Genomic DNA, 22021 nt, shown 5'->3' on the forward strand with positions numbered 1-22021 from the left:
GTTGGCGGCGGCCCGAGCTCGCCGGAAAGTTGGTGCCGGCTAAGCCGGCGGCGCCCGCTCGCCATGCAGAGACCCAGCGGCCAGGGGACCGCCTTTTCCATCGACTCGCTCATCGGGACGCCGCCGCCGCGCTCCGGGCACCTGCTCTACACCGGGTACCCCATGTTCATGCCGTACCGGCCGCTGGTGCTGCCGCAGGCGCTGTCCCACGCGCCGCTGCAGTCGGGGCTGCCGCCGCTCGCGCCGCTGGCCTCCTTCGCCGGCCGCCTCACCAACACCTTCTGCGCCAGCCTGGGCCAGGCCGTGCCCTCCATGGTGGCGCTCACCACGGCGCTGCCCAGCTTCTCCGAGCCCCCCGACGGCTTCTACCCACCGCAGGAGCTGCCCCCGCCGCGCGCCACCCCCGATGCCGGCTGCCGGCGGGGCGCCGAGGGCCTGGAGCCGGAGGAGCTGCCCCCGGGGCGCGACAAGGGGCCGCCCGAGCCGCCGCTGCACTTCCCGGACCCCTTCCCAGGCCTGGCAGGTAAGAGAGGCGACGCCGGCCCCGGGAGCCCCGAGCCTCTCCGTGGGCGGCGCCGCCCGCCCGCCCCTTTCGAGGCCTCCGTCCGCGCCCTCGGTGCTGGCTGCGGGCGGGCGAGCGGCGCCGCTGGCTCTGAGCAACCCGGGGCGGGATTCCCGGAGGCGGCGCGCCGGGTGCGGGATGCGGCGGGGCCGCGCCTGCGGGCGAGGGGGGCTGCTCGCCGCTGAGCTTCCGCTCTGCCCCATTGTGCCCGGCGAGGGGACCGGGCCGGTTGCCCTCCGCTCCGCGCCGCCTCCGCAACGCCCGCAACTTTCGTGGCTCGGAGACAAACTCCTCTCGCCGCGTCCGGGCCGCACGGAGCGCGAGCCGCCGCAGCCGCCGGTCGGGACCGTGGTGCGGGGGCGGCCCGGTGGGACGGGGCGGCGCGGAGCTCTCCGAGGTGCTGGCTCCCGTCCCGGCCGGGCGAGGCGGAAGGGCCGCGGGGCGTGTCGGTCCCGTCCAGATGCCGATCGGTGCTCTCTGGAGGTCTGCGCTGTTCACCCGCGGGGCGGGGGCTCCGACCGAGCCCTCGCTCTCCCCCAGTTTGGCCCGTTCCGGGTCCCGCTTCCATCCCGGTCCCGCGCCGCGGAGGCGACGCGCGGGGCTGCCCCGTGGCCAACGGCGGCCCCGCGCCGCCCGCGGCCCCGCTCACCTTTGCTCCGGTTCACTGCGCCCGCGGCCCCGGCTTTGCCCGACGGCGCGGGCAGGCGGCGGCTTCGCTCGGGCTCCTGCTCGGTGCTGTCCGGAGCCCGCTCCCACCACGGCACTCGCCTTTGTGAACCTCCCCGGGTGTGCAGGTACCCGCCCCGGTGACTTGTTGCGCTGTGTTTCTCTGCCAGCTCCAGCTCTTGCTCTCTTCCACCTCTGCTCCTGCAGCACGGGGATTGAGGCTTCTCCTCTGCAGCGCGGCTGAGACAAACCAAACGCTGCCTTTCTCTGGCACGGCCTGTCCTGAGCTCTGCCTCCTCTCGACAGCTCCGAGATCCACCTTTGTCTCACTGTCTTCCTGTGCTGAGCAGCCTCTGCAACTTCTTGCGGGGCTTGGCTGTGCTCTGTCCTCCCGTTAGACTCTCCCGGGTAAGCCCGGCTCCTCTCCTTGCCCTGACTTGTTCCTTGCTCAGAAGACTGTTGCACACACGCAGGTATCCCTTGAAACCAGTCTCTGGTTTAGGACAACTGCAGCGTTTTGCCTCTCCACTGCCTTTATTTGTTTCTGAGCCTTGGTGATCCCTAAGTGCTCTGTGCTGAGTCAAACACCCAGAGCGGTCTCACTTTTGTTTTGAAAGTCTCCTCAGGAACAGAACTGCCCTGGCCAAAACCTGCGTCTGTGTGCTCACATCCCCCCACTCTGTAGGGAAATGAGCTGCACTGTACTTCATCTCCCTCTGTGGCTCCTCTGTACCTGAGCTCAACGTGTTGTCCTCCTGAGGGACTCAGATGAGCTGTTCTGAAAATTGGACATTTCTGATATTGAGAAATTGTGTCTCTGAGGCTCACCCTGTTGTGACTGTTCACACGATGGAAGGAAATGTGTCTTACTGCTGCTGTTCACTCACTGCTGCCTGTTAGCAGCTCTCAGCACTGCTCCTGCTCTGAAGCTGTGAAGGATGCTTCCTCTTCTGCCCATGTGGAGCCGTGTGGGCACCTCTGCCCAGGTCCAAGAGGACTTGTCAAGCCTAATATGTATTTTCCTGTATGTAATTTTTCTCTTAGCTGTACCTGTCAAGGCCCACGGAGATGGACAGTGGGGCTTGCTTTACCAACCAGGTCAAATGGAAACCATGATGGTTGCTGTGGGCTTTTCCACAATTAAGAAATTCAGGGAAATACGATTCCCAGCTGTAATGCAGTTTTCTGTAGCATCCTGGCTGTGGCCCTGGCCAAAACCAATAGTCCAGGGAAAAGTGAGAGAGCATGATCTTATGCAATACTTCCTAAAACAGCCTCCTAACACTGCAGCTCAGTGGCCTCCTCAGCCAGCTGCCATTTCTGTGTATGTAGCAACCTTTGACCGAATCCTTTTCTATGTTCTTATTTAGTCTCCTCTGGAGCTCACCAGAAAGGAGACAAACTTGGTATTAGCTACACCCTGGGGCAAGGTGTTCTGCAGATCTCTTATCTGTAGAAGAACCATGCTAAGGGGCCTCCTTTTGTCTGTCTGCTGACACTGAGTGAATTATACCCTGAAGAGATGATTTCTGACCCCAGCCTCCATTAGTGCCTCCCCTGTGCAGGTGTCCACGTAGACAAGTTCAGCTGCTTGCTAGATCAGTCAGAGGAGTCATTGCTCCATTTTAGGACCGCTCTCTGCACCTACTGTGTTTCAGGCTTCCAGCTGTGGTCACACTTCTTGAGGGGGGAGAGGCACACAGGGAAACTGGTGGTAGGAAGTAGTAAAGCCTGGGGGCTGCTTTGTTGCTACAGCTGCAATGAGGAGCGTGACTCCCAAGCAATGGCACTCAGTGCACCCAGCCCTCCACATCTCTCCCAAGAGCTCATTTCTTCCTGAGCTGCAGAGATCTCCACCAACATCCAACCTCTCTTGGGCCCATGCAGTAAATCCACATTCAGTTAGGTCTGAGAATAATTAGGGTGGAAAAGTCCTGTGTTGTTCCCTATAAATAAGCATGACAAGGAGCTCTTGAGTATTTAGCACCACGGGGCTCTTCTGGCTCTCACAACACCTGCTCTTGAGCCAGGTCCTCCTGACCCTGTTTCTATAACTTTGCCACCCGTAACGCTCGCCAGTCTCTCCTCACCATGCACATCAAATCCATAATGAGGTCAATGATGAACTGGGACTTTGTGAGGAGCGAAGAGATGGACCAGTCCTATTCTGGGTCTACTGTCTTGTTGATTTTTTCAAAGTCTCAACACTTCACTTTGTGCCAACAGCCTCAGTACAGCTCCCACCAATGGGTTGGGCTCCCCTGCCTCTGTACGTCCTCGATGAGGACATACCAGGTGGTAAATGGTCCAACATACCAATTTTCTTTGTAAAAACATCTGCTTTACAGTCCACCGTGCAGTCTGAGTTCCTTCCTGCAAGCTCAGCCCTTTTATGAGATACAAGATACAAACCAGTCAGTGACTTTAAAACCTGTGGTCTGGCTATGGTGAGTGTATTCAGATAGCACCTGCTTCACGAGGTGATGCGCTGCAGTAGGCAGCTCAGACTTCCTCCAGTCTCTTGGTTCACCATTAGCTCCCACAGCAGCACATCCCAGCTCAGCACCATCTCATGGTGTGCTGCTGGTCCTGTCCTCTGTCAGTGCGGAAGGGCAGAGTCTGAGCAGGCCTATGAGCACCCTTGGAGGAGACAACGATGTCCTCGTAAGAGCTTTCTCATCTCGTCAGGCCTTGTGTGCCCACAGACAGGGCAGGTACACAGAAATGAAAGCCCTCCTTTTCTTGGGCAGAATTGCTGCTTGCATGAGGCCATGCACGGGTTGCCACGTGCTTTGTGTCACCTGCTGCTGCTCATCAGCCCCACAGGCACAAAGTTCCCAGGTCTTTACTACATTTCCATGAATATGGGAGACCTCTCCCTGCTCTCAGACATCAGGAAGAAAGTGCTGTCCATTCTCCTGTATCCGAGTAGATATGAAGGTGTTTCTTTACTGCTGCACAAGACAGGAGGAGCAGAGACACAATTTCAGATCTCCAAAGTCACTGGCCTACTCTCAGGCAGCCACAGCCTTGCTGCAGGACTGACAAGAGATGTAGGAGCCCCACGACAACCAGGCTTGTACGAACGCCTCCTGGGTTTGAGCAACTTCTTGCAGCTGCTGCTCATGTATTTGCAACCCTGCACTGTCAGGCACCGGAGGGCTGTCCAGCCTTCTTCTGAGGTGAAGGGAGCTTCTGGAGCACCAGAGGCACACGCTGGTCCCCTGACACTGCTTAAACTGCTGCTGCTCCTTCTGTATGTAGGATTGTACTGAGTGATGGTGCTTCAGCGCCAGCTCCTTCCAGCTGCGGTTCCTGCCCCTGGGTTGATCCTGGAGATCTCGTTGGTTTCAGCATGAGGGCAAAGCTTTTTCATCTGCTTCTGGTTCCTCCTCTCTCGCTGTGACCCCGGGCTGTGGCCAGGAGCACCTTTTCACTCTATCTACTGGGAGGCCTTTGTTGGAACCCTTCTGTCAGGAAAGCGACTGCTTCCAGGTTGCTTTCTTCTCCATTGCTCCCACCCATATTCTTTCTTGCTGTGTGGCTGTTTGACCATTCAGGCACCAGTTTGGACCACAAGAAACAGACAAGAAGAAAGTCTATCCCCACTGTATCCTACCGGTATGGCTTCAGGTGACATATTGGAGGTGTTTCCTGGGGTCCAGATCCTTCCTTCCATCTGGGGTGCCTGGGATGAGGTCCTGGATGTCGGGCCTTCTCTTTTGCACAGAGTGGTAGGGGAACCCAAGACTTGGTCATCAGCTGCCTGCACACATTGTTCCCTGTCTGTACACCTCTGCTGCAGAGAGGGAGGTAAGGCAGCAGACGCTCCATGGGAGCCCCGCAGAGCTTTGCTGGCTGGAACCAGCTCGGGATGCTGCCCGGGAAGATCCTTCAGCTCCTGCGGGCTGGCTCTTGATGGATGAACAGTGGTAGATGCAATGGGATGGGGCAGAGGGAGGGCTGAGCTGAGCGAGGAGCAAGGCGCTCGTTTTCCTCTTGGGTTGCAGAGGACTGGACAAGCCCTGGAAGGGCTCTGTGGTGCTCTGCCGGGGTGCGGCAGCGCTGCTGTCACAGCGGGAAAGGGGTAGGGGCGGGTGCAGGTAGTGCCTCGTACCCTGCGATGCGCGGGGTGCGTGGGGGCTGCGGGGACAGCGCGGCGGGGCGGGACGCTGGGAGCGGGGCTGCGGGGGCTCCGGGTGCGGGCGCTGACCCTGTGTGCCCCGCAGACTCCAAGGCGTACAGCTCGGACGAGGAGAAGCTGGAGGTGAAATCGGCGGCGACGCCGTGCAGCGAGCGGGAGGAGGAGAGCTCGGCGGGCGACAGCGAAGAGGAGCCCTTCCTGGACGGGGCGGCCGCGGCCGCGCTGGGCCCCAAGGGGAAGGGGAAGGGCGGCCCCGCGGCCGAGCAGCCCCCGCCGGGCTCCGGGGCCGGGAAGAGCCGCCGGCGGCGCACGGCCTTTACGAGCGAGCAGCTGCTGGAGCTGGAGAAGGAGTTCCACTGCAAGAAGTACCTCTCGCTGACGGAGCGCTCGCAGATCGCGCACGCCCTGAAGCTGAGCGAGGTGCAGGTGAAGATCTGGTTCCAGAACCGCCGCGCCAAGTGGAAACGCATCAAGGCGGGCAACGTTAGCAACCGCTCGGGCGAGCCCGTCCGCAACCCCAAGATCGTGGTGCCCATCCCGGTGCACGTCAATCGCTTCGCCGTGCGCAGCCAGCACCAGCAGATCGAGCAGGGGGCCCGGCCCTGAGCGGCTGGGGCTCTCGGACCCTGGGGCGGGCGGAGCGCCGGCAGCGGGAGGGGCCCGGGGCCGCTCGCACTCCTCTGTACATGTCCCTTATTTATTCTGTGTAAACTCTGTACATACGGTGGCGCGTCCGTCTGTCCGAGCCGCGGGGAGCGAGGGCCGCCCGCCCACCACGCCGCGTTCGCGCCCGCTTCTCCCCGCCGGGCCGGGGCCGCGCTGTCCGCCAGCGCCCGCCCGTGTATAGCTGTGATTTCAATAAATTATTTTCTATGGAGCTTCTGCCGCGATAATGCGCGGGGAGGGCGTGCGGCCGGAGCGGCGGTGCGGTGCGGTGCGGGGCAGCGCTGCGAGGAGCAGCCGTGGGCTCGGGGCCCCGATGAGCCCGGTCCGGCGCCGGCGCTGGGAAGCGGGAGGGCCCGGACCCCGCGGCGGTGGCTGGAGCATCCTTGGGGCCGCCCCCCACGGCCGCCCGCTGCCTCCGCCGGAGCCGCTCCGCCGGCTGCAGCCTGCCCGAGGCGAGCGGTGCGCCCCAGCGCAGGAGGAATCCCCCCCCCGCCCCGCCTTCCGCCCGGGTCCGGTCCACACGCTGGCAGATGTGCGAGGTCCTGCAGGCAAAGCCCTGCCCGTCCCGCAGCCTCGTGTTAGGACCGGCCCTGAGCCGAGCAGAGGCCCACGCTGCAGCTCCCTGCCCTCTGCCCCAGGGCTGCTCCAGAGCCCCGCGTCAGCTCTGTGCGTGCTCACGCTGACGGCACCACTAAGGTCCAGCAGCGTGATGCTCTCCAGCTCTCTGTATTCAAAACCAAGGAGGGTTCTCTTCACTGAGCTCAGCTCCAGGGCCTGATGAAGATCCAGTTCTGCGAAGGGCACAGCTGCACACACAGTGCTGGGCCGACAGTGCAGGAGACCTTTTGGTTCCAGGACTGGATGTCCGGCCATGGAACCCTCTCCTGCTGGTTTGAAGAACATCACCCAGAGAGCTCATGTGGTAGTAACACCCGATGCAATCCCACCCCAAACAGGTAGAAGGTTCTCTCTAAGGATGTGGGACGTTGCTGCTGGGATACTGACGCAGGGTCTGGTTGGTCATTGCACCCCTCCTCGGAAGACACAGCTTCTGAGAGTGGGAGACATCCCTGACAGCCAGTGCTGATGTCTCAGAGATACAGAATAGCTGAGGCTACGAGCACTTCAGGGTCCTTCTAGTTCCCCCCTGCCCCAGCAGGGCCACCCAGAGCAGGACACCCAATGCTCAGGTGGGATTGGAGATCTCTAAGGTGGAGAACTCACAGCCTCAGGATCTACGTGCAGAGCTCCTGCTGTTTAGCTGCACACCCTCCAGACGCCCTCTGAACCACTACCAATAAATAAATAAATAATAATAAAAAAAATCCAATTCCACGCCACCTGGGGGAGGCTCCCTCCCTCTTATAGCCCTTCCCTCCTCAGCAGGTGTCTCCTCCTGGTGGGGAGCGTGGCCCCATGCTCATGCAGCACAGCTGAGCCCCGTGGCTGTGGGGTGCAAGGGGCTTCTTGCGGCCACGTTGGGATGGATTCTGTCTCTGTCCCCTGCATCACTGAGCTGGAAAGGAGATGCAGCATTCTCGCTGTGGGCTCAGACTGCTCAAGTGCAGCATCTGTTGGCATTTGCTTGCTGTAGGGGGCCTGCTTTGCGGGGAAATTGGGTTCGATGATCTCTAGAGGTCCCTTCCAACCCCTAAAATCCTGTGGTTCTGTGATTCACTGCGGATCAGGGGAAGTGGGATTCCTCTGGCAGCTGCCCCCCCACCCCCCACACGCTGCCCAGGGGAGTGGCAGTGCCCTTGGGACGCTGTGGCAGAGCTGCCTGCACCTGAGAGCTGTGCTCAGGTATCTTCTCCCTTCTTAGGTCCAGGTTGGGCTGAGGCACAGAACATAAACGTATCAACCTTACATGGCTGCAGAAGGGGACAGATGCCACGTGCAGAATTTGCAGCAGCTCCTGCGCTGGATCTGGGCCAGGCAAGGAAGGAGGCAGCAGTGGAGGGGCAGAAGAAAATGATTGTGCAGCAATGAGCAGTGCTCTGTGACTGTAAACGTGTGCACGTGAGGGGCGTGTGCTGCTGCCACTGTAACCCCATGTGGCACAGCCCCGTGCTCTGGAACACACCGCAGCGGCAGTGCTGGGAGCGGTGCCACTGAAAGGTACTGAGATGCATTTTGCAGTGCCTGAGAAGCCCCTTTTCTCACCTGGCATTTCCAGCTGATGCTGCAGGTTGGTGTGTCCTGCTCCAGCGATAGCATCGGTTCATCGTGTTCTCATCCCATCTCCCCCCCCCCCACCGCTGCCATGGACTCAGCGTGCACAAGAACCATTATACAATGCAACCCTACAAACACTGATGCTAATGTAACTAAAAGAGCTGCAGAGAGGCAACACTTAGTTTGGTGCTGATGGAAGGGACAGACTCACTGCTGTCACCCGGAGTGCTGAGAGAGCTGCAGAGCAGCTCCGTGCTCCTCCTGCAGCACAGAACTGAGCTCCCTGTGAACGTTGCGCATCAGGATGAGTTTCCTCCCTCCTGCACGGCGCTGAGAAAATCACTGCAGCACTCCAGTGAATGCAGTGCATGGCACTGGCTGCACAGCACAGTGTGGCTGCAGCACATCCCAGCAGAAGAGCTGCTGGGGCAGAGGGTGCCCCACGAGCCAGAGCTGTAGGTGTTGCACCGCTGAGGCTGGAGAGGGAGGAGAGCACCAAAAACCCGGGCAGTAAGGACAGCCCTGCTGTGATGGAGCCATGTGGTCACGAAGAAACCTCTGGAGGTCTCTGCTCCAACACCTGCTCAAAGCTGTCTGTCAGGGGAGGATGCTGAGGAACGAGTCCAGCTGGCCCCGAGCATCTCCAAGAATGGGCATCCCACTGCATCGCTGGGAGCCTGGTCCAGGGCCTGAAAGCCTTCCCGGGAGTTTGTTTTCCATGCATCTAGTTGGAATTTCCCATGTATCAGCTCGTGCCTGGTGCCCTGGAGTAGGTGTGAGGAGGAAGGGACTCTCAGGTGGGCACCCAAACACACACACGCGCACAGTGAAAGGCAGATACATAGACATATGGTAGATAGACAGACATAGGTAGATATATAGACACCGTATATACACCAACATACACGTATATATTTATATATATATATATACAAGACTTTTTTGCCCTCATAAAGTCAGTTTCATCCTTTACCAGGGAATCCTTTCTGCACAGACCCGCTCACGCATTTCCTAGGAAAGTGATTCTTAAAGAACTAGGAAAATGGCAGTGACTGCATCAGATGGGATGTTCATTGGTCTGCTGTCAGGACAGGGTTTTCAGTACGACGAACACGGTTCATAACACACCCCGACAGCGAGCCTGTCCGAAGAGCTGCTGGCCCACAGCACGCTGCTGCTGCGCATTGCACGGGCTCCCCAGGACCTGCTCGGGTGTGAGGTGGAGATGCTGGAGGCTCCCGGCAGGGAACGCCGTGCTGTGATTTCCAGAGCAGCTGTGCAGCGGTGCCTGGTATAGGCCCTCTGGCCCTGGGACAAGGGTGCGTAGCCCAGTGGGGAGCCTGCGACCCCGCTGCGTGGGTCATACCCTTTGAGGTGAATTACACTGTGCAGCGAGTGTCACCACCGCAAGAACCCTGCTATGCAGAGAACCTCCGCCCCACAGGGAGAAATGGGCTCTGACTGCACCTGGGCAGGACAGGAACAACCCTTTTCCCACTGGACTGGCACATAGGAAGGGTCAGGAGCCCTGTCCACCTGCAGTGCCTCCACAGCCACAACCACAGCACCAGCAGAGCTCAGAGTGGAGGTGCATGGGGGGGGGGGTGGTAGCGGGCTTGGCTGTGATGACCTCAGCAGCAGAATGCCAGTGCTGCCACAGCCTCAGCTCCCCGACCCGGTGCTGTGCACAGCCTCACCCCCACCCGACGCTGCCCACGGCGCCCGCTCCACCATCCCCCGGTGCTGCCCCTCTGCACCCACAGCTGCAATCCCATGTGCTCCCCCCACTGCAGCTCTGTGCAGACCCTGCACTGCGCAGCTGAACTCGGCTCTCCCTCATGCCGGTTGCACGCTTTGCATTGCTCTGCCTTCCCTGCATCACGTATCCTGTCCCCCAGTTCATTCAGGCGCTGCTGGGAGGGCGCAGGACCCAGCAAGGAGCTGCTCAGCCCCCAGCCCCGTATCAGAAGCACTAATAGTTCTGGGCTCTGCTGGGTGTCGCTCGGCCCTTCCCAGGTGCCTACATGTGCCAGTCCCTGCAGCGTGCATCTGTACAGGGCAGCTCGTTGACACCTGCAGAGCCGCTGCTGGGGCAAACCTCTGGAGAAGGGCTGAGCTGGGTGCGTGCTGGCACCGCAACGAGCTGTCCTGCACAGCTCCGTGCCTTACGGAGATCCAAGGGGTGCTGCTGGTGCCCTTGGTGGCAGACCTGGCCGTGCTGAGATGCGCTGGAACAGCCCCAGCGGTGCAGCCAGAACCGTGCCTCACCACCGTCAGCGCAGCGCAGACGCTCTGCAGCTGTTCAGTGCTAATGCTTGGGACACAGGGCACCTGTGTTTTCTGCTGGGGCAGCTGTGCCGCTCCCCAGAGCTCCACCTCCGGCCCCCACGCATCCCGAAGCACCACCAAGCTGCAGGGCGGGATGCTATGGGAGTGCCTGCAGGAGCCGTGGGGCTCAGCCCCTGGGGACGCAGCCCTGTCCCCCTGCCCTCCCAGGCTCTGATGACTGCTGCGCTGCACAGCCGGGCACACAGGCGCCCGGGAGCTCTGCAGTGACAGGTGCATGGGGACGGCCCACAGGGGCTGCGTTGAGGACAGGGACGGCATTGCAGGGCGGCAGCAGGCAGGCGGCAATGGGGCATCTCCTGCCTCCTGAAGGGGCTGTGCCACGCTGCTCCAGACCACAGGCAGCTTCACCTGCAGGTCCCCTGCTGCTTCCCCACAGTGCTCGCTGCCCGCCGTGGCCCTACTGCCCACGTGAGCTGAGAAAAGGACCTTTGTTCCTTGTCTGGGCTCTGCCACATCACATCATGCTGGCATAGGGGCAGCTGCTGGCTCCCAGGACGTGGGCAGCAGCAGGGCGCCGGGTTGGCGGTGCTGCTGCAGGACACTGGGTTGGGTGTCACTGCCACAGGACCCAGCTGCAGTGCTGCGGGTGCTCTGGGGGCTGCACACTGCTATGGGCATTGCGTGGACACGGGGGGGCTGCTCAGGGCTGTGTCCTCATGTGGCCCCACGGGCACGGCCACAGCGCTGACCCCAGGGCCAACCCTGGGGGCCAAACGTGGGTCTGAATGCGGGGCTGTGCCGGGGGCCGGGGCTGTGCCAGCAGAGCCCTGCACTGGGGGCACGGTGGGATCGGGGCAGGGCGGGATGGGAAGGGAGGTGCCAGGGTTGGGCCGGGCGGGATCCCGCACGGGAGATGATGTATGGGCAGATGTATCAGATCGCACAAGATAAACAAGCAGTGAATTTCATCAGGGCCCATCATGGCTTTAATTTGGCTGCCTAATGAGTCAGATCCAGCCGCGCAGATAAAAGTTGTCAGAGCCGCAGCCCTAATGAATTTCTTGCCACTTGTAATCAAGGCAGCTTGTCTGAGGGGGATGATTAATGGGCCCCAGAGGAGCTGCCGTCCCTCGGCTTCCATTCCCACTAATGCAGTCGCCAGGAAATTAACCAAACCCAGCACCGGGCCGGGGCCGGGGTGCGCGTGCGGCTGTGCGGGGGCAGCGGAGCGGCCGGGCAGGAGCGGCAGAGCACGGGGCAGCCCAAGAGGGGCAGCAGGGACCAGGATGGGGATGGGGACACGTGCACACGTGAAAATGTTCTGACTCCAGAGGAGGGTACGTTCCTCACCTGCAGCCTCCAGTGGGGCAGCCCCACCGTGAGAAGAGAGAAGCGGAGCTGGGAGGGGGCTGCAGCGGGGGGAGATGTTCTCTTGGTATCACACAGGACAGGGGGGCACAGGATCCTTCACTCCACCCCGTGGCACAGCCCCCGGGGGGCCCAGCACCGCTGTCAGCAGCGCAGGTGAAGGAGGAAGGGCTGAAGGTCTGTGTCTGCGCCAAGAGCACAGCTGAGCCCCCGGCGCGGGCACGGAGCCCCAGGGCAGCACACGGAGCCGCGCTGGCAGGAAGTGGGTGCTTTATTGGCCTTCATCTCCTTGGCTGCAGGTAACACACACAGGGCAATTCATGGCAAAGAAACACTATATACAGAGTGTCCATATAAATATTTCCAATGTACACTTTATACACAAGTGATGGAGACGTTCCACGTCAGCGCTCGAAGCCTCGGGGTCCCGGCGCTCAGCTGCAGGATGGCCCCAACCACAGCAGGCGCCGCGCTCCTCTCCTGCTCAGCCACAGAGCAGCCCGGGTGCAGCGGGACCCGCGGGGCGGAGGCACCGTGGATGGCTGCGGGGCTTCAACCTGGTGGGACGGTGACTCTACACAGACAGACAGACACAGATGGGCCCCGGGGCGAGCGTCCTCTGTCCCTCTGGTAACCAGTGAGGCTAAGGGGTCCGTCCGGGGGCTGCAGGAAGGGACGTTCCCTTTACATCAGTGTGGGGGGGGGGCAGTACCAGCGAGGGGACCCCCCCGTACTGGCCAGAAGCAGAGAGGGGCAGAGGGCTGCGGTGAAGAAGCGTACACCTCCCACTGCCCCCTGCTGCCCCACCGCACTGGGGCACCTCGTGGCCAAAAAGAGGGCAGAGGGACAGGGGCAGCACCGGTCCTCCCCGTGCCGATGCACAGGGGTGGGCAGCACCACGCACCGCCTCCAGCCCTGCACTGCCTACGCGGGAGCGTGGTGGGGGCACAAAGGAACTGCCTCTCCTTCCCCTGTACCAGTTACGAGGCGTGGGTACCGAGTCCCCACCCAGAGTACCCTCCGCACGCAGACAGCGCTGGGCCTGCACAGCTCCCCCTTCCATCCGCAGAGCCCCCGGGACCTGGGCACAGCACGGCCGGAGCAGGGGTCCACGGCGGGGGGGGGGGCACACAGGGAACGGCCCTTGGCCCCGCTGCAGGGAGCTACACCGCGCTGGGGCCGGCGCTGAGCTCGGGCGGCACGGCAGCGCAGGTGTTGTTGTTGGCGTTGGCGTTACGGCGCGGCAGGCTGGGGGTCAGCGTGGCACCGTCGCTGGGACAGCCGTGCTGCAGCAGGATGTCGATGCACTCCTGGCTGCCCGCGCGCCGTGCGTAGGCCAGCGGGGTCAGCCCCCGGGCGTCCCGACTCTTCACGTCCACCCCGTACTGCACAGGAGAGAAAGCGGCCGTCAGCGGCACCCGCGGCACGGGGCTGGCTCCACGGCACCGGGGGAGCGGGGGGACAAGATGAGCGGTGCCCAGGGCGCTGCTGCTGGGCCGGGGGGATCCCAGGGGAGCAGACGTCCGAGGGGCAGCCCCGTGACCGTGCCTGGAGGTGCCGCGCCGCGGCCTTACCCAGATGAGCAGCTGCGTGAAAACAACGTTGGCCATGGCGCAGGAGAGGTGCAGCGCCGTGCGCCCGTCGCCGTCCCCGTAGGTCTCGTTGACCTCCTCCTTGGTGCCGTGTGCCAGCAGCGTCACCACCAGGCGCAGGTCGTCCTCCACCACCGCCCGCAGCAGCTGCTGCCCCAGTGGGATGTCCGACTGCGGCAGCGGCGCCAGGAACAGCTTCTGCTCATACTTAGCGCGGATCCAGCGCTCCTTCTCCTCCCTGTGGGCGGAACAGCGTCACAGGGGTGCCGACGTACCCGGGCTGCGAGTGCCGCGGGGCGCGTGCACCAGCGCTGCCCCTCGAGCATCCCGTGTGCGTCACGCGCAGACCCCGCCGCACGGTCCCTCGCGGCGCCACGTGCACCGCTGCCACCGGGGCTCCGTGCACATCACGCTGCTCCTCGCACACGCCGTGCACACACCCGTCTGTACCGCCCCATGGCTCCGCGTGGTGCCTGGACATTGGGTATACGCTCGCACCCAGAGCTACTGCTGCCATCCCGCAAAGCGGTTCCTCCGGGCCCCTCCACGCACTGCCCCACGCTCCCCTGCCCGCCTGCACCACGCCAGCCCGGGGACGGCCTGCCCCGTGCTGCACCCGGCCGGCAGCGGGGAAGGCCGGCTGCCGCGCACGGTGCCGCGGGAGCGTTATCGCTGCCGCCGTCTCGCCTGCAGCAAACAAAGGCTGTGGCAGCGTCCGTCCCGCCCGGCGCTGTGGGGCCGCCGGATCGATGCGCGCCGTGCCGCCGCTATCTGCTGCCATTCTATCCATCTGCATCTGGCGGGCGGCCATCAATGCCCCGCGCGGAGCATGCTCACTGCCGCCGCCCCCTGACCCGCTCTTATCCGTTGATAAGCGGCAGAATGGGCTCTTGTCGGGATGAGTGACAGGAGAGGCGCTCCGATAGGGACAGACAAGGGCCTGAAAGGGACGCACCCCTGAGACCCACACGCGCTGCCAAGTGTCTGTTAACCCCTTCTGCCTCGCGGCCAGCTGGGCTCCAGCAGCCAGCGTGCGGCCGTAAGCCCTGCCGGGTCCCGGAGGGTGGGACAGCCCTCTCCTTGGGAAGGGACGGCTCCCGGAGAAGAGAGGGCTCCGGGGAGAGCTGGGAGCGGCCCTTTGTTATCTAAAGGGACGCTGCGGGAAAGAACAGCGCAGACTTTCTAGCAGGGTCTGTTGTGACAAGACGAGGGGAAATGGTTTCAAACAAAAGGAGGGGAGATGTCTGGATACAAGGAAGAAGTTGTTTACATTGAAGTGCTGGCAGTTTGCCCACAGAGGTGGCGGGTGCCCCGCTCCTGGAAACACTCAGGGTCAGAGGGCAGGGCTCTCAGCGCCTGACGGAGCTGTGGGTGTCCCTGTGCTTTGCGGGGAGCTGGGCTAGACAGCCTTCAGAGGCCCCTTCCTACTCAAACCATTGCATGATCCTGTGATTACTGCACCCAGTGAGCACCGCGTTCTGTGAGTATTGCATCCAGTTCTGGAGTCCCCAACATAAGAAGGACGTGGAGTTGTTGGAGCAGGTCCAGAGGAGGGCCATGAAGATGCTCAGAGGGCTGGAGCACCTCCCCTGCGAGGACAGGCTGAGAGAGCTGGGCTCTTCAGCCTGGAGAAGAGAAGGCTCCAAGGAGACCTTATAGCGGCCTTCCAGTGCCTGAAGGGGCCTGCAGGAAAGCTGGGGAGGGACTTTTTAGAAGGGCAGGTAGTGACAGGACCAGAGGAAATGTCTTTAAACTGGAAGAGGGGAGATTTAGATTAGATATGAGGAAGAAATTCTTTACTGTGAGGATGGCAAGACACTGGAATGGGTTGCTCAGAGGGGTTGTGGATGCCCCCTCCCTGGAAGCACTCAGGGCCAGGCTGGATGGGGCTGTGAGCAACCTGGTCTGGTGGGAGGTGCCCCTGCCTGTAGCAGGGGGTTGGAACTAGATGGTCTTATAGTTCTCTTCCAACCCAAAGCATCCTGTGATTCTACGATTCTGTGATGCTGTAACATCCCCACAGCAGGCAGGAGGACCCTGCCACTGGCACAACTGTGGGTCTCTGCTCATCCTCTGTTCATCGCTCCCAACCTCCCCACGTACCCTCGGACCTCGCGGTGCGGCTGCGAGCAGCGTCCCTGCCGTGCCCGTCCCCTTACCGGCTGCTCTCGGGGGTGGGCTTGGGGTACCCCTCCACAGCGCCCTCCCAGACAGCATTGGCCAGCGCGTTGCCGATGGCGGCCATCAGGGTGAGCAGCTCGCCGGGCCAGTCGTCCAGGTCCAGCGAGCGCACGCGGGACAGGTGAGTGCCCAGGTTGCGGTGGATCCCAGAGCACTCGATGCACATGAGGGCACCCAGGTTCAGGCTCGCCCAGTCAGGATCTGCAGGAGGTGACATCAGAGGAGCACAGCCAGCACGGGCACATCAGCCCGTCCCTTCCCGTCACCCCGCAGACCCTCCCAGGCACCCCAGCGGCACAGGGGCGAGGAGCCCAGGGGCCAGCAGGGCGGAGGGGTCAATCCTGCAGGGCCCTCCCCGCCCCTAAGGACTGGGTCCCTGAGGAGGGGACGGAGCAGCCCCGCAGCACAAGTCCCCCTGGGGCCAAGTTGCTGGTGACGTGCCGCCCCTGCCCGTCCCTCCAGCCCCCCCCGGCCCCGTGTTCCTTACTGGGCGCGTCACAGTCCACACAGAAGCTGTTTCCCCGCGCGGTGCGCACCGCCTGCATGGCCTGCGCATCTCCCTGGCTGCCCAGCCGTGCCTGCAACGACACCGCAGCAACCTCAGGTGGGCCCACGGCGTCCTCTGGGCCACCACCCCCAGGGCCACCACCCCAGGGCCACCGGGAGCCCCAGCGCTGTGCTCCAAGGGCGAGCAGTGCAGGGTTCCACAACACTGGAGGGATCTGGGGGGAGCTGAGCGGCAGGGGCTGGGGGCCAGGAGGAACGGGGCTACGCGAGGGGCAGAGCGGGGTGCGGGGGCCACGTGGGGCACGGCCAAGCTGGGGAGGGAACCCAGAGAGGTGATGGGAACGCAGGGAGGGAGTGCCACAGGGATGGGACACAACCTGACTCAGAGCAGAGGGATGAGGACACGTTCAGCCCAGGGCAGGTGTGGATGCAGCAAAGCAGATGCCGGAGAGGAAGGATGAGGCAGCACGCGGCCGCCCTTACCTTGTTCTTGCTGCTCTCACAGCCCTGCAGGCTGGCCAGGATCTGGCTCTCGATGGCCTGCACCCAGAGCTCCCGCTCCTCCAACGTTGAGGCCTCAAAGAGCCACGTCTGGCCCGTCAGGGACACGATGATGAACTCGAAGGGTTCGTCTGGCTCTGCAAAAGAAAAGGGGCAGCACGGTCAGGGCCGTGCCTCGCGGGGTGCAGGCACGGCAGGGACGGCGGTGTCCCCAGGGCAGGCACGAGGAAGACGTGCAGGGCGGACCCGGGGGTCCGAGCCAGCCCAGCACTGCTGCTGCACAGCTCCGCCTGGGCACGCTTCCTCTGCCACGCACCGGCAGCTGCAGCCACGTTCCCTATCGCCCTGGGCTGCGGAACACAGGAGCACTGTGGGTCTGTGAGCTGTTGGAGCCCTGCTCTCCATGCCCCGCATCTCCCAGACCCTGGAGAAAGCTGCTGCCAATGGGAACAGCCCCTCTGAGGACCTGTAGCCCCCAAGAGCCCCCAGCAGCCCATCATCCCCAGGAGCTGCCCTACCCAGCACAGCGTCCGCACCCCGCAGCAGTCCCAAAAGATGCACCCCATTACCAAAGCCCTTCTCTTGCTGCCAAACACATGAGACCCAATTCCTGGCCTCCTGCCTTTGGAGAGGTATTTCTGGGGAGCCCCACAGGCTGTGCAGGCGCCTGGAGGTTGGCTGTGGCCATCCCCCTGGGTGCAGGGCACCCCTGCATCGAGCTGCAGCAGGGGGAGTGCGAGCACCTGGCCGAGTATCTCGGGGCCCTGCACATAACGAAAAAGCCCCCAGACAACCAAAACCTGGACCAGAAATGTGGTTTTCCCCCTGGCCACCGCTGGGCTCTCTGCACTGCCATCCCAACCCGGGCAGGGCTCAGCACGGTGCTCAGCACCGCCCTGCCCAGCACCCAGCGCCTGCACCCACCTTTTATTGCCAACTCCGGTAGTTAGTGCAGTAAATGACTTAACTAAGCGGGGCCTGAATGGAATGACTAATAAACGTTATGTCACAGCACACGCTTCAGCTCATAGCAAAATGATTTGTAATTACCTAATTAGCGTTATGCAAATAACACCCTCATCTCCATAATGTGCCTTCCCAGCTCTCTATTAAAAGCAGAGTCAACCGCATGGCTCCGGAGGCAGCGTGGGGCCAAGGGCCCGGATCGAGGCTGAGCCTGGGGGGGCGAGCAGGTCCTGCCCCACAGCTGGGGGGGGGCTCTGCCTGCAGAGGGGGCAGCATGAGGCCGGGGGCTGCTGGCCAGAGCCCACCTCCCCATTGTGGGGACGGCGAGCTGCTGGGCAGCTTTCAGGGCTGGACACACACATGCCCCGTGGCTGCTGCTGAGGGAAGGCTCCCTGGGGAGGGACAGCTGCGTCCCCTTCCAGGCTCACGCTTTCTTTGGAGGACCATGGCTGGCGTTAAGCAGCACTCACAGCTCTGCCGCCTCCTGCACAGCTCAGCTCTCACTCTGAACAACGTGAAGGTAAACATCATCCCTGCGCCGTGCTGCAGTGCCATGCTCCTCACACAGGCTCAGGGTCCTGCACTGCTTCTGAGAGTAGAACACCCAGCGAGAGACACCCAGCTCTGTCTGTGCTGCACCCTGCAGAGCCCTGCAGCAGCTGGTGGGGTTGGGAGCACGGATGGGGTCAGGAATGCAGGGCCCCGTCCCACACCAGCAGACCTTGGGAGGACGGAGCAGCCCCAGGACGAGGGTCCCATGTGCGGTGCCAGCTGCCTGCCCTTACCCAGCGGGATGGGGACGCTGCTCCATGCACCGTGCCCTGCTCTCAGCTGGGGACCGCCTCTGGGGAAGCTGCCAGCACCGCCCCTCTCCTGCAGGGATGGGAGGTGTGGGGCAGCATGGGATGAGGCAGTGGGTGCCGACAGCCGCGCTGCTGGGCTCGTCCCCTCACTGCTGCCCTTTGCCTGACAGGAAACGATGCTTTGTGCTGCTCTGCCCCTACCTCCAGCTCTCGGCCACAGAGTGGACACCACGAAACCCCATAGCCAGCGTGCCTCTGACCCTGAGGGCCTCACTGTGTGCATCCAGAGATGGCCAACGCTAGCTAAAAACATCAGCCCCACTCCTCTCTCTTGCTGCTCAGTACCTCTGCACAGAGCACCACTGCGGCCAGCCCAAACCCTCCTGCCCCAGCAGAGCCCTGCATGTGCCTGCCCTGCGGTGCCCACCTGCCTCTGGGGCTGCTCTGAGCTTGGGGTCCCCAGCCCAGGGTGCTCCCGGACAGACAGCTGACACCCCTGGGGCTCTGGGGACGTTCTCCCCCTGGGGGCATTCTGCAGCCCCGCAGCCCTGTCCCAGCACCGCAGCCGCCTCCTGTGCACGCTGCTGGACCCCAGCTCCGTCCTCCTTTGTGCCGCGCAGATTCCAGCCCAGTGCTGAACAAAGGGCCGCTGCTCCCACAGAGCCCGCCAACAGCGAACAAAGGGCGGCTGCTCTGCTGCCGTACCAGGCTCCTTTCTGCAACGGAAAGCACCACTACTCCCTGCAGCAACTCAGGGCAGCGCTGCGGGGACGGAGCTCTTGAGAGGCCTGGGGGCGGCTGCAGGATGGCAGTGGGATGGCAGCAAGCAGCTGTGGGATGGCGGAGGGATGGCAGTGACGGCTGTGCGGTGACAGGGAGGGCTGTCCCAGGGCTGGTGCAGCGCCCGGCTCGCATCATCTCCCCTCTCCCGGCCCACGGGGCCCTGGTGGGAGTCCATTACGCAGCTCCATTAGAATTAGTGGGCAGTGGAAATGAAGGAGCTCGCCCCTCTCCCTCTTGATGATTTTTTGATGATGTTTTAAAGACTGAGCTCCGTGAAGAGCTGCTGAGCAGAGCTCGGCACGATGCAGCTCTGCTAATGGGCGTTAACCCCCCGACCCCGCTCCAACGCTGCCCGGCAATGAGTGCTCCAAATGAGAGCAAAATTAACGAGGGCACCGCACAGTGCCAGGACGGGGCAGGGCGTGCAGCACTCGGACACGGGAAGTGGCCGTGTCACCACACTGAGCGGGGTGAGGGCTCCGGTGAGCAACTGGCCCTTGGGGACTCATCGTCCCCAGCCCCATGGTGCACACAGCCCCAGGAGTAAACAGCTGCCCACAGTGCCCCAGGGCAGAGCTGTCCGGCGGAGCACGGCGATGGCACTGCCACCTGGCAGCAGGGACACCGGAGGCGGAAGCAGCATGGGGAGAAAGGGCAGCAACAGCATCCCAGAGCGCTGCACCTACAGCTCGTGCCAAGGCCTCTTTGCTCAGCTCTCAGCAGGGCGATCTGAGCAGGACCGGTACCTTTGGGCGGCTTCAGCACCCGGTGGAGCGCACGGACCCGTCCCGCTGGGGAGTGCCCAGACCACCGCTGCAACGGTGCAGAACAGCAGAGCACACCGTGCCCTGCAGGGCCCCCACGTGCAGCCCAGGAGGCGGCACTCCCCAGCTGCAGGACAGCTCCCCTGGGCTGCGCCCCACAGGGAGTCCCTGGCCCACAGCCCTGCTCTTCTGCTGCTGAGCTCCCGCAGCGCCCAGGAGCGGGCAGCCGGGCCCCCAGCCCCGGGATGCTTGTTTGCAAGCTGCCACTGTACCACATCATTATGAGGTGTTTGGGATATCAACAAATTAGCAGGCGTCTGGGAAGAGAAGGATGCAGCACCATTCGTAAATGTCAGCTCGCTGCCTCCTCATTTTGCAGATCATTAAACCCAATATTCCTAACCTGTATTAGTGCAACGGGGACGGGCCCCCTCCACAGTGACGAGCCGCCAGGAGAGCTGCAGAACATTGCTATGGAGACCCCGCAGCGCTCCCGGCCCCGCGCCCGAGAGTCCTCCATGGCCCCGCGCCGAGCCGGCACCTTCTGCCCTGTCCTGTCCTGCCCTGCCGTGCCCAAGGGACATGTGGGGCTGGGGGCAGAGGGGCTGGGGGAAGTGGGGCTGGGGGCAGTGGGGCTGGGGGGCTCCGTGCAGTGACATCCACAGAGATGTGCAAACTCAGCCGGGCGAAGGCGTGCATCCTGGGGCACCGAATGCGTGTGTGCACACACGTAAGCGTGCATAGTGGGGAAGGACAACAAAGGCAGCTGAGCAGCTGCAGCCAGGACTGGACGATGCTCCTGAGGGATGCGGGGGGGGGCACTGAGGGTCCCCCCAGACTGGGGCTGTCAATCTGTGAGCACGGTGTAGGGCAGCATGCAGGGCTCGGGGGCACGGACACGGTGATGCCATGCACACGCTGCGCTGCATGGGGCAGGCGGGGGCCGAGCACCGCGCTGAGATCCCGGCAGTGCAGTGAGCACGGCTCAGCCCCGTTCTCGCAGTTCAGCCCTGTGCTCACAGCTCAGCCCTGTGCTCAAAGCTCCGCTCCCCTCTTTCGGTTCAGCCCCGCGTTCACAGCTCAGCCCTGTGCTTGCAGTTTAGCCCTGTGTTCACAGCTCAGCCCCGTGCTTGCAGCTCAGCCTCGAGCCTGCAGCTCTCTGCCGTCGGCCCCAACAGCCGCTGACAGTTGGCATTAATCACGCACCGCGCCCCAACACAACTCTTTACTGGCCATCAATTTCCCATGGGTTTTAAAACTAAAAAACAAAGACAAAACTGCGTCGTTTGGCCGCCGCTGAGCAGCACATTAAGGGGCTGTCAGCTTCTCGCCATGCACCCTGCATCACTCTTTAAGCACATGAGAAGTTCATTATCCCCGGAGCTCTGGCAGCCGCAGGGATGCTGGTGCAGGGAGCGTCACGAAGGTGCTCCGCCGACTCACGGCCCCGCGCCGCTGCCAGCAAGCGGAGCCACAGCGCGGGCACGAGGGCGGCACAGGGCTCGGCTGCTGGGGACGGACCCTGCTGCCCATGGAGCTCTGCGTCCCCGCGGTGCCTGCAGCCCGATGCCGGCACCCAGCGCCGTGCCGTGCAGCGCCGCTCCTGGGCCGAGCCGTCCCTGACAGCTGCCGGCAGCCGTGGTGCTCCCGCAGCCCGCGCCGCTCGGTGACAGCCCGGCAGCCCGACGGCACGCCTGCCAGAGTTTGCTGATGCTCCCTAGCAGCCTGACACCGCGCTCTCTTTAACATGCGCCCATGTAAAAAAGCAACAGCTCGTTTGATTTATGATACTTCAGAACAACTAAGATTCAATTGCTCCGCACGTCCCCGGCTCTGATTACCTCCTAAATGAGATAAACCGACGGCAATTTATCCCCAGACCTCACCAACTTTCCCAGGATGCTCACCTGAGCTGCGTGCCTGGCACACGCGGCTTGGGGCCGGCTGCAGCTCCTGGCTCTGCCCCGCTGCCTGCACCCACCCGCAGGGTCTCACCGTGGGGCTCTGCTGGGTCCTGTGCACCAGCACTGCTGGTGGAACCATCCTCGGCGCTG

At 62.8% G+C, this 22021-nt stretch overlaps 2 protein-coding genes across 5 annotated transcripts in view; one reads left to right on the forward strand and one right to left on the reverse strand.

The window, feature by feature from the left end:
* Positions 1-6: 6 nt before the first annotated feature.
* On the forward strand, positions 7-6206 carry GBX1 (gastrulation brain homeobox 1). Its single transcript, XM_021382212.1, has 2 exons — positions 7-523; positions 5458-6206. Exons 1-2 carry the CDS (start codon positions 64-66, stop codon positions 5976-5978), a joined length of 981 nt encoding a protein of 326 aa, XP_021237887.1. The 5' UTR covers positions 7-63; the 3' UTR covers positions 5979-6206.
* Positions 6207-12123: 5917 nt separating this feature from the next.
* AGAP3 (ArfGAP with GTPase domain, ankyrin repeat and PH domain 3) overlaps positions 12124-22021 on the reverse strand; it is a 62832-nt gene continuing 52934 nt past the window's right edge. For all 4 annotated transcript variants that reach the window (XM_021382118.1, XM_021382116.1, XM_021382114.1 and 1 more), the window contains 5 exons: positions 16634-16788; positions 16131-16221; positions 15622-15844; positions 13445-13700; positions 12124-13255 (listed from right to left, as the gene is read on the reverse strand). In XM_021382118.1, coding sequence (XP_021237793.1) covers positions 13034-13255; positions 13445-13700; positions 15622-15844; positions 16131-16221; positions 16634-16788 — 947 coding nt within the window. In that variant the 3' untranslated portion in view covers positions 12124-13033. The remainder of the gene's footprint in view (positions 13256-13444; positions 13701-15621; positions 15845-16130; positions 16222-16633; positions 16789-22021) is intronic.

Source organism: Numida meleagris, unplaced genomic scaffold (genome assembly GCF_002078875.1).
Source record: "Numida meleagris isolate 19003 breed g44 Domestic line unplaced genomic scaffold, NumMel1.0 unplaced_Scaffold180, whole genome shotgun sequence".
Taxonomy (NCBI): domain Eukaryota; kingdom Metazoa; phylum Chordata; class Aves; order Galliformes; family Numididae; genus Numida; species Numida meleagris.